The sequence below is a fragment of the Patiria miniata genome, unplaced genomic scaffold (assembly GCF_015706575.1).
Source record: "Patiria miniata isolate m_02_andy unplaced genomic scaffold, ASM1570657v1 HiC_scaffold_10, whole genome shotgun sequence".
NCBI classification, from domain to species: domain Eukaryota; kingdom Metazoa; phylum Echinodermata; class Asteroidea; order Valvatida; family Asterinidae; genus Patiria; species Patiria miniata.
The window spans coordinates 6448240-6459609 of record NW_024037048.1 but is presented as its reverse complement, the minus strand read 5'-3'; the positions used below and the strand labels follow the sequence as shown (position 1 = coordinate 6459609).

Here is an 11370-nt window from a genome sequence, read left to right as displayed (position 1 = left end):
CCATTAGAAATGTCAAAGATTCTGCTATGGGCTCCGTGCGCGAACAAAAGAGGGCTCTTTTTGACCACTTTTGAGGGCTCCAGTGGGGGGCACACCGCGTACATGTGATGGTTCTCGCGCTTGTGGCGCGACGTACGCATGACTAATTATATTCTGAATGTACACAAAGCCATAGGGTCTTCACTTCAGCATCAGGCGTCGTCGGCAATGCGTTTTTATCGTCTCTCCCATGGTCTCCCCCAACTCTCCCCTTCGTAGCGTTGAGGGGGTACTTGTGCACGGAGCCCATACCAATTTATGTTATATTGTTTTCCGTGTTCAGGTCATTGTTATGGTGTGCGTGGCATGCGGGGTACTTGAGCATCGGAACACGTGATTGTACAAGCAATTCATTTTGCTTGGCTGTAGCCCATGCGCATGGTGCTTATTGCATGCATTTGGCAAAACGTGTGAGGCAATGTGATCGGTTAAAAGCAACCCATGTCATGGTGGGAATGGATAAACTGTCCCAGGTACATGAAAGAATATATAGGTGTAATTACACTGTTTGTGGATTCTGGCCATGAATACATATTCATAAATACCTCAGACAGTTTAGCTATTCCTATTGGTCGAGAGCCCGTCACGTGGCCGGTCTTAAACGGATGATAAAGACATGGCTAGCTGGTCTTAAACACTTTTCCAGTGTCACATAAAATGTGGACTCCTAAAAAGCCAGTGCCTCTTACCATTTCATTGGTTGAACGTTCACAATCCTCACGTAGGCGTGCGCAACACTACCAGCGAGTCAGAATTTTATAGTTCTAAATTCAAAACGCAACGCCCCAGGTGCGTTCTGCGCGACATCGCACAGAACATGATACGCGCGCGTCAATCTCCATAAAAGGGTCGTTTACATCTTACTCGCCAGCTGAACACTCCATTATTTTGCTAGAGGGATGTTTCAAAAAGCATGAAGTGAACTTGTTGAACAAAACCGGGATTTTTTGAACGAATTATTTGATTTTTTTTACTGAAAAGGTATTTATGAATGGGAATAAATGTGTGCTCGGTCGGTATTTATCACTCTGTTTAAGACCGCTAAGAGTCTGGGTGCTGATAATTACCCTCGCCTCCGGCTCGGGTAATTATCAGCACCCAGACTTGAAGCGGTCTTAAACAGAGTGATAAAAACCTCCGGAGCACACATTTATTCCCTTATTCATAGATATGTTACATATCTATGATGAAAACACAAGTCAATACCTTTTCACAGCAGATTCTTGAAAATTGAATTCCACTATCAAATCTGCATATTTACATGTATGTACATGAAGTCGATCTCTCTCAATAACAACTCTAGTCTTTTAAAATCAAACTTCCTCAATTCAGGATTTTAAAATTACCAGAATTACCAGACAATTCGCACAAATGTCGTCAATAGCTAAGCAATTGGTGGCTGAAATTCTTTCACGTTCAGTAGTATCAGTCCATAAATAACATGTAGGCACAGGTTACTCCGTGAGACTAAGCCTGTCCACTCGTTGGTGAATGTGGAGGCACTTTGATTGACCTCATTTGACCTTCCTGGCACACAGCCAATCCAGAGGCACTTGGTAGGAGTATCGCGGGAGGCCGTCATCGCAAGGTACGTGCCATCCAGAGTCGGTGTGCTGGGCTACAGTGTCGTGCGCAGTTCTCGCCTGGGGAAAGTTGGAAAAGAGGTGTTCAATAAACATGGTTGGAAATGGGTGGGGCTTGGGTGGGGCTACGAATGGCTTGGGCTTGAGTGGGGCTGCGGATAGGTGGGGCTTGAGTGGGGTTGCATTGGAGTGGGGTTGCATTAGATAGGTGTTGCATTGCACGCAGCAAGTGGTCCAGCAACAAAGTAACATGGGCAAGGGGTTAAAGCTATAGTCCATCATTTGCAGCTATCCGAAAAGTGGCTGGCATCATTATTGTTGAAAAACATACTTGGTTGAAAGATAGTAAGGGGACTAAACTCCCTGTGAAATTATTCTTTCTGGCAAGCTGCCATTTTGAAGTAATCAACGAAAGAATGCCTTTCCAATGGTGCTTCTTAAGACGCACCGTAGGAAAATTTAAATTAGTAGTTCGTTTTGTTATTCAGCGAAGCGCGCGCAATCATTGGCACACGCGCACGCGGCTGCTATAATTCGTCGGATCGCTGCGCAACATCGCGTAGCTGCAGTCAGCTCAGCGAGAACGTGTCTCGGACGCTGAATTCAGGCGCAATTCAAAACATGATTCAGCAACTTTTGATTTGAAATTGAGATCCTAGAATGCTGTTTTTCTCGGAATATACAGCTGAAGCTGAGCTGAAACTTCATTAGGTTAGTTGTTCAGTACCCTTCTTTAGAGTTTGAGCACTTTTGTTGCTTCAAACGAACAAAATGCACAAATTACAAATGATGGACTATAGCTTTAAAGATAATGTCCACCATTTGCAAATATTCAAAATGAACAAGTACAGCCAGCACTCTGACATGCCCTGTGACCTATGGGTTATACATGTATGCACGAGGAATTCAGCTAGCTGCACTTCAAAGGTAGAGTAGATCATTCATTTGTCACTTAGGCAATTGAAGCAACAAAGGTGCTCAAAATCTTAAGATGGGTGCTTAACAACTAACCTGATAAAAGTTTTAGCTCTGTGAATGCTGTGTATTCCGAGAAAACAATATTCTAGGATCTCGATTTCAATTCAAAAGTTGCCGAGTCATATTATGAATTGCGCTTGAAATCGGTGTCCGGAACACATTCTCATTCAGCCGATTGCAGCTACGCGATGTCAAGCACTGAACCGATGAATAATAGCAACCGCACACACGCGTGCGTTATGTCAAGCTTGCATGCACCCATTCACCAACGGAAATGTTAAAAAGATGCGTCACTTGACTCATCTTTGGAAATGACCTTTTATTGTTTTCTTCAAAATGACAGCATGCCAGAAGGAATAACTACACAGGGAGTTTAGTGTCATTACTATCTTTAAACCAAGTAAGATTTTTTAACAATAATTTGATCAGTTACTTTTTGGATAGCTGCAAATGATCTACTATCTACCTCTAACAGTTGGAAAATGAACAGCGATTTTTCCTGTTTTTCCAGCACCAATGGGCACAAAACATTGAACAGGTCAGAGAAACAGTGGCAGCGCCAGACTCTAAAAAAAAAAAATTGGGGGGGGGGGGAAATTGGGGGGCAAGGAAATAATTTTTTGGGGGGCAGTAAAAAAAATCTCAAGCCTGTGTACGCCCATGTGTACCACTGTTGTAGTCGTTTTTATGAATGAGAAATGTATCAAACCCCAGAATGGTGTACAACAAATGTATTAGAAATGTACAAAGACTTTGGCTGCACACTATCTATGGCTGTATAATGCATGCGTGGCATGTTTTGTCCAAAGTACCGATGTTTTAATGCTTTCATTGGCCCCAAATTTTATGAATCTTGACAGCGAAGAAAATAACATAATTAATCTAACTGTAGATAATGTGTTCCTAAATTCACTAAATAATTCCTAAATAAAGGTCCTAAATTCACAGAACGGTTTGGATTTTTGTTCACTCACTTTGAAGTTTGCTTTTCCCCTTGGAAGCCCAGTGGGTACATCTGGTGCCCTCTCTGCCATTTGACAAATGCTACGTGGGTCGGCTGATCCAGGAGCGCCTTGTGATCGCGCAGCATGTCACGTGACACGTAGCAGGCCTTGGGCCCACTGTGCAGGGTTGCGTACAGCATGAACGGGTCGTCTTCAGAGCTGTGCAAAAAAAAAATTTACAACATGGTTATAACATTGAAGTGGAGGCTGTGAATCATATCAATTACATTTCGTCGTGTCCGTGAAACAAGGTCGTTTCTCCTAAAATGGGCCGTACGTGAAATGCGAGTTTCAGAATGTCAAAAGGTCGTATCTCGCTTAAAAATAACCCGGATGTTCACACAAAGTCAATGGATGTCGAGATACGACCTTTTTGCATGGAGCGTATTCGAGAGAGATACGACTTTGTTGCAATATGGAGTAATGACTTTGTTGCAATGACGCGATAATTTGTCACAAAGAAATGACGTTATATAAGCTCCAAAACTGGAATCATGGACGTATACATTTCGGCAAATCCAGTACGTAGTAGGCAAGCCTACAAAGCTGTGACAGATGGAAAAAAACTGTGCGAAAAATGCAGAACCAACAAGTGCTGGGTTGGCATGATTATGACAACCGTACATGGCACAGGTAGTTGGTTGCTAAAACCAAACACTTGCCGAATTCAATATTTATGGTGGCTGATTGCAGGTAACCGGGATGGTCATGTGGTACTGTGACGTCACGAGTTGTTATAATAACTTCCATTAAATGGTACAGACCCTCACCCTGCTGATGACTCCAACAAGATCTAATGCTAACAAATTTCTGGTGGATTTTCCGATGTGAGTAGTGAACACAATAAAGATCTTTGGAGCCAGCTGTTGGATCCTGATGAATTCAGCAGACTGCACACTTTAGGGCCCGTGACCATTCAGCCCCGGTATGAAAAGGGCCCCCCCCCCCCCCCCAGTAAGCTCGTCCCCTCCCAAGAAGTCCTCTCTATCGTCCCAGCTACCAGCCCAGGAGCTGGTCCGGTTGCTAATCAGGAACTCCTCTATCCTGGGGTCTATTGTTTGCAAGTATTGACACATGTAATATATCCCAGAAGAAACCCCCTTGTGGTTTTCATCTCTCAGCGCGAAACAATAGAACACTTTCGTCGGCGCAGATCAAAACCCCTGCCTTGCGGTTTCGCGCACAATGGGACCGTAAATTACCTAGGCGTTATGGAAGGATTTTATCTTTAATCCGGTAAGTCTGCTATTGTTCTGCTCTGGAGGTTCTCTGAAGTGCAATAAATTGATGCGCTTGACTGACTTCAAAACTTCTGGTCATACAGGACCATGTACCCGACGAGACTGGGCTGAAGACCGGACTGGCTCTCGACCGGACGAGGTACCGGGGGGCCCTTTTCATACCAGGGCTGAATGGTCACGGTCCAATTATAAACATGATAAATAGCTAGTGGAAATTGTTGGAGTCAGCAGGATGCTTATGAAATATTTGGAGTAAAATAATAACGCTACCTATCCATCATACTTGTGCAGGGATCCGTGCACAAGTACCCCTCCATATCATCAACGGTTTCAAAGGGAGAGTTAGGGAGACCAACGGGAGGGACATCCTAATGCATTGCTGAAGGCGCATGATGCTCACATGAAGACGTCACAGATTCGGAATATTAGTCAAGCGTACTTCGCGCCATATGCACCCGAACTATGGTACATGCACATAGTGTGTCACTGACACTGGAGCTCTCAAAAGTATTCCAAATCGCCATTTACTGTTTGGGTACAGATTCCATAAGGAAGCTACTATGTGCTCCGTGCGCCAACAAAAGAGGGTGCATTTCTACCACTTTTGGGAGCCCCTTAGATGGGACACCGTATATGCGTACGGGACTGGTTCGCGTACGAAGTTCACACAACTTATTTATCCTGAATGTGCACAAAGCTAAGCCGTAGTGTCTTCGCACGTGAGCGTCAGGCGTTGTCGGCGTGCGAATACGTTCAAATTTAACTTGCAATGGTTTCGCAGACTAATGCCCACCCCCAATAATTTTGGATCATTCAAAATACGCAGTGGATGGACCGGGAACCAGTCTAGGTCTCCCCCAACTCTCCTTTTCTGGCAATTGTCGGGGTACTTGTGCACGGAGACCATACACTCAGACAAACACTTGCACCGCCCCAATGTGTCTCCGACTTACAAATTGAAAAAAGCAATCATGCCTAAGTCACTTTAGCTTACATGTTTTCAGTGAAGAAGCAGTCGGCTACGTCCTGTATGACTTGCATGTGATGTCTGGACCAGGTTTTGCTGTAACGCAGCATGTGCTGTCGACCCAGCACAAGGCACTTCAGGCTGCACTCCTGGGCTAGGTACACCACAAACTGCCTCAGCTGTGTGTCAAAAAAGGAAGAAGTTTGGTTGTCGATCCTCGCAAATAAACCAAAATTAAAATCCTCCGGTCTTCAGTCTAAAGGTGAAGGTAAAAAGGTAAAGGGGACGAACGTTCACAGGAATGGAGTGCCCATCTCTCTTTCGAAGCGATTGGGCCAGACTCAATATAATGCTGCTGCTGGGGGGGGGGGGGGGGGGGGGGGGGATCGCCACACCTCCTCCACCGCGAGTCTGTTACCTTCCCAGCATTGAATAATGTCAGTACCCATTTAACACCTGGGTTAAGAGGAGTAATTGAGGAAGAGCGCCTTACTCAAGGGCACAACACGCATGGCCAGGGCGGGGCTCAAACCCACAATCCCACGATCATGGGGCCAATGCTCTACCGCTAGACCACACGTGCCCACACCTGCATTTGGTCTAGTGCCGAGCAATTCCAATGAACAGGCAAAAGCATTCCCTTGTCAATGTTCATCCTCTAATGCTTGTATCCTTATGATTAGCTTGTGACCGTACTAAATCTGCTGCCTTTGCTGCATGATGCAACAGATCCATTATGGTCTGACGTTACAGTATTCTCTGCATTTTTTTCTTGACTATCTAAATTTCCCGAAGAATGTTCGTGTCTGTGGAGATCGTAAGTGGGTGCAGAATTCTCAAGCTATTATAGCCTGACAGAGGTCACCTCAAGCTCCACCTTGAAGGATAATTTTGAGAGTTTTAAGGGGATCGAAGCGTCATCTGCAACATCGGCCAACATTTGAATAAAAAAAAAAGTAGGGGAAAAAACAACCCGCCTCGCCACACCACTTTTGGGGCAAGCTCATATACCAGAAACTGGAGATATTTGTTTCGCCTTAGCATAAAACAAAATCAGCAAAAAAATATTCCAGTGAATATTACAGTTTGGGAAACCTCACATTTTTGTACCACTGGTATGTACAGAAAACAAATAATAAATTTGAAAAAAAAAGCCATGTTGAACCATCGTTAATTTATAAGTGCCATCCCCCCCCCCCCCCCCACGCTCAGAATTTAAATATGGAAAAATTGACTTTAATGAAAGAAATTAACTATGACCCAAATAATCCCACCATAAAATCGGACTCAGGTTACGCAAAAGCACACAAGATGCATGAGTACATCGCCTGCATTTTTACCCACCAATTTAGAAGGCTGGACATTCTGTCTGATGTGCGCTATATTCAACCCATCGATGATGACATCGTATGGGCCCCCCTCGTCCACGAACTCCATGAAAGCTTGCAACTCATCTGGCCGGGTCTTCTTAAAAATGTCCCCTCCTTTGATCACCTGTCGGTGAAACAAAATCATGAGAAATCTGAAAATATTGCAGGAAATGTACATTGTAAGTACATGTATCACACATGTATGAACACCCCCTCTGGAATTTGTATCCTTGTGGAGCCATTTCTTTGTTTTCGTGTACTAAAATTTTAGAGTTTGAAAGTGTAGTTTCAAAATGCTCATATAATAACCAATATTCACTTCCTGGGCTGCAATTCGAACTTAATATCCCTTACATAAAATACTTCGATTTGTGACGGATCAACACACCTTGGAAATTCCTAGTTTTTGAGTAAACTCCATATATCTATTTCGTGATAACCTTGTGGAGATGTAAAATTCACCTATAGAATTTGCCCTGTGGAGACATACAGTACAATCTTTTGTTCCCTATTAGGCACATGTCTCCACAGGGTACCGTGTACCAGCTCATTTTACAATACATGTTCTCCCAACAGTACTTTTTCTCATTTGAGCATACTGCAGTACAACAAGACAGCTGAAACTACTGCAACCTCACAGCCAGCTTGGACATGTTGGAATAACCAAGATTCAGATTCAACCAATTCAGATACTGAATTGTTCCCCAAACGAAGATGGCATGCATCCTTCACAGCAGAGTCGTAATGACTAAAGTAAATGACTGGACTCGAGTCCGGCTCGAGTCACAATTTTTGCCGACTTGACTTGAATCGAGTCCCAACGGGTAACTGACTCGACTGGACCCACTGCGAGCAAATGACTCGACTCGACTTGAGTACCTCATCAGAAGACTCGACTCTACTTGAGTCAAAGGCTAACTGTATGTATTAGATCATGGCGTTCAAATATCAGTGACTTGAAATAACTCGAGCATGAATTTGACTCGGCTCGACCACACACTGTGAGCAAATCGCCTCGATCTTGACCTAATGACTCGACTGACTCGAGTCACTTCCGTAAAAATGACTCGACTCAAGTCACAAAATTCAGTGACTTGTTACAACTCTGCTACATTGTAGCTTGAAAAAAAAAATTTCAGTAACAATCACACTTCTCAACCTAGTGACAACTACATTGTATATATGGGCAATATGGATCAACATTTACGAATACCTTCTCTGTGATTTGATGCTTCAGATTCAGGAAATCCTCCTGGCTGATGTCCAACGACTCCAGCTTGGAACCGCAGGATTTACACTTGCCGCTCTTTGTCACTTTAGTCATGGATGCCTTCCACACCTCACCATGCTTCCTGTATAAAGAGATTGAAAATAAAACCAAACATACATTTGTAAGTCAACAATTTTGACTGCATCTTTGTCTATTTTCCCACAAGGACAAGGCTGGTAAAACAATAGAAGAGTTTTCTTCATACAATTCTAAGCAAATTTCTACCGTTAAAGACAATTAAACACAGATTAATTTTAACTTGAAATAAATGTTGCCTCAGCGTACTGGAATAAGCCCATTCATCGTTGTTAAATTTCATAGAGATTGCAGGCATTTGCTGATCATATTTGCTTAAATGGAAAAAAAGGCGTTAACAGCCAAAATGTCATGTGATGAACTTGTATTTGATCATGTGATGTCAAGTCTTTTTTCTCAATTAAATTTGGCGCATCTTTTTTTCCTGGACAGGGATTTAACTTCAACAGTGCAATTCTGTCTGATTACAAAATGTATGTCTCTTTTTATACGTGAGAATGTAGTGAATTCTTCCTTTTGGTGTACAAATGTGATGCGATCAAGCTAAATGAGTTGTTTGTCGACCCTGGTCAATTTATTTTTACAGAATTGAAAAGAGCACAATCTCAGCATTTACTGATGTGAAAACCACATGCTGATACCATCTTTAGTTCAAAAATGATGGAAGTCGAAACACCAAGAGATGTGATGAAGTGTTGTGATGAAGTGACCCTATTTTGGCCTGAATCTCCAAATGAACATTCCCGACAAACGACTCATTTAGCTTGGTCGCATCACAAATGGTCCAAGCATGTGGACGTGACTCCAATGTTAGCGTACAGAAGACTGCCCTATTCTCCGCAACTCCTGGCGCAGAATGCAGACCTATAAACGGATTAAGCGTGGGTTCCATTATACATGTACATGTAGTTGTTACTTAGACACTTTGTTGCAAATTCATCTCACCTATGAAACCAACTTTTCAACTCGTTACCCACAGCCACTGATGGGTAGAACCTCTTGGAACGGAAATACTTCAGGAGTTCAGTGACCAGCTTGTTACTTTGATCACTGACAGAAAGATCCTCTGTATCGCAGTGGAATGTTTGCAGGAGTTTCAGGCAGGTCTGCTCAGTGGGGCAGGTGCCGCGGCTGTACAGGTCCTGGAGAAGCTCTTCAACCAGGTTGAAGTCTCCCGAATCACAGGCAGCACAGATGATGTTCTGATAATTGCGGGCTGTTGAGGCATCAAGCTGCTTCAAGTCCTCTAGGAATTTCAGGCTCTCCCGCCATCGGCTGGTTTGACAGAAGCCAGCGATGAGATTGCTAAGCACTCCGTCGTCCAGGACAGGGTGGTTGGCCGCAAACCACTCCTGGACCGAGAAGAGCTCTTCGTGGTTGCCTTCCCTGACGCAGAGGTACAGATAGGAGCTCATGAGGGGATACGTCAGGGGTGAACCCTCTTGGCAAATGAACTCGAGGAGAGAGCGTCCTTTCTGGAAGAAGGACTTACTGCAGAGGCGAGCCATGGTGCGCGACTCAAAGAGTGTCTGGGTCTGATAAGGCTTGGCATTCTGATTCCATTCCTCCTTCAGTGCCTTCCACTGCTCTGTTGATAAGTACTCATCTGCTTCCTGGAGATCTTCTAAAGATGCCTCGTTCCCTACGTCTTTCCTGGAACTTGTGCCTAATGTGCCTTCCTGATTACCATTTCTGGTCCCTGCATCGATCTTGCTGTGTTCCTTTTCCAGGATTTGGTCCAATAACACAACACTTGATGTGGACAAGCTTCGCGAAACTGACAGACCAACATCCAGTTTGAGTTGTCTATCGAAAACACCGATTATCTTAGGAAGCTGTAGCAGTTCTCCCCTTGTGGAAAATAATCTGCCTGAAGAATTCATCAAAGTCTTAACAGCGGGTTTGACAGCTGGCCGTCTTAGGTGCGCTTCCAATGTCCACATTTGTCTCGCCGTTCCAGGACGGACACAAATCTGGGAGCATTTCTTCCAGCAAAAGGTGTGATGCCTGATGAGACTGTTTGTAGACATCCTGTTGCCTATGGTATTGAGAATGCTAGAAGTATTCATGGGGACTTGAAGAATCAACTGCATGTAAAGAAAACAGAAATTTTGAAGACATAAATGTGAATTTGACATATTTTTCAGAAATATGTATGTACCGGACAAACTGTTCATGTCACCTCGTGCAGCAGTCATGTACGCACTGTACCGAGCGCTGTCATCAGATCAGTAAATGTCACGAATACTAACGATTGAATTTGAAAACTGGTTCGTAAGGGAATGCGTTATAAGCGCGTTGGCTAAACATGCCACTTTTGCACTTCTTCAGATTCCAATGGTCCCAGTGCTACTCCGTGTGCAGTGGGCATGGTGTAGTTGAAATGACGTCACACTTAATACGAACTGATGGATTCAGCTTTGAACATGTTGAACTTGCAACTAAGTTTTCATATGAATATGTGCACAAATTAACCCGTACTTTGGATGTAAACACAGTCATGTCAGTATGCGTAGCCAAGAAGAGTACAGCCTCTCACACCTTACCCACCCACTCGTACATGGAATGATGTATGCAAGTCACCATCAATACTGCTATTAGTTTATGTTTGAAATAAAACAAATTGACGAATTAATCAATTGAGTATGGGCCAAGATATTGCAAAATAATTCAATAAACATGATAAATGCATAAAGAAATTGTTATAAAAAATAACTGTAATGAAAAAAATGTAGATCTATTTGTCAAATACATATCTGATGATTCATAACTGTATGACGAACCATGGATCGAGCAATTAGGAAGGGACAGGACGAACTCGCAACATGCACACGTGCTTTATTACTGCAAATAGGTCAACTTTGTTTGGGTCACCAGAGGTT

The 11370-nt window shown here is 43.5% G+C and overlaps 1 protein-coding gene across 1 annotated transcript; it reads right to left on the bottom strand.

The window, feature by feature from the left end:
* Positions 1-1422: 1422 nt before the first annotated feature.
* LOC119736407 (mitochondrial ribonuclease P catalytic subunit-like) lies at positions 1423-11321 on the bottom strand. The gene is made up of 7 exons (XM_038210429.1): positions 11272-11321; positions 9434-10575; positions 8396-8534; positions 7157-7306; positions 5840-5991; positions 3575-3763; positions 1423-1682 (listed from the first exon to the last, which is right to left on the bottom strand). Exons 1-7 carry the CDS (start codon positions 11272-11274, stop codon positions 1658-1660), a joined length of 1800 nt encoding a protein of 599 aa, XP_038066357.1. The 5' UTR covers positions 11275-11321; the 3' UTR covers positions 1423-1657.
* Between the last annotated feature and the right edge of the window lie 49 nt (positions 11322-11370).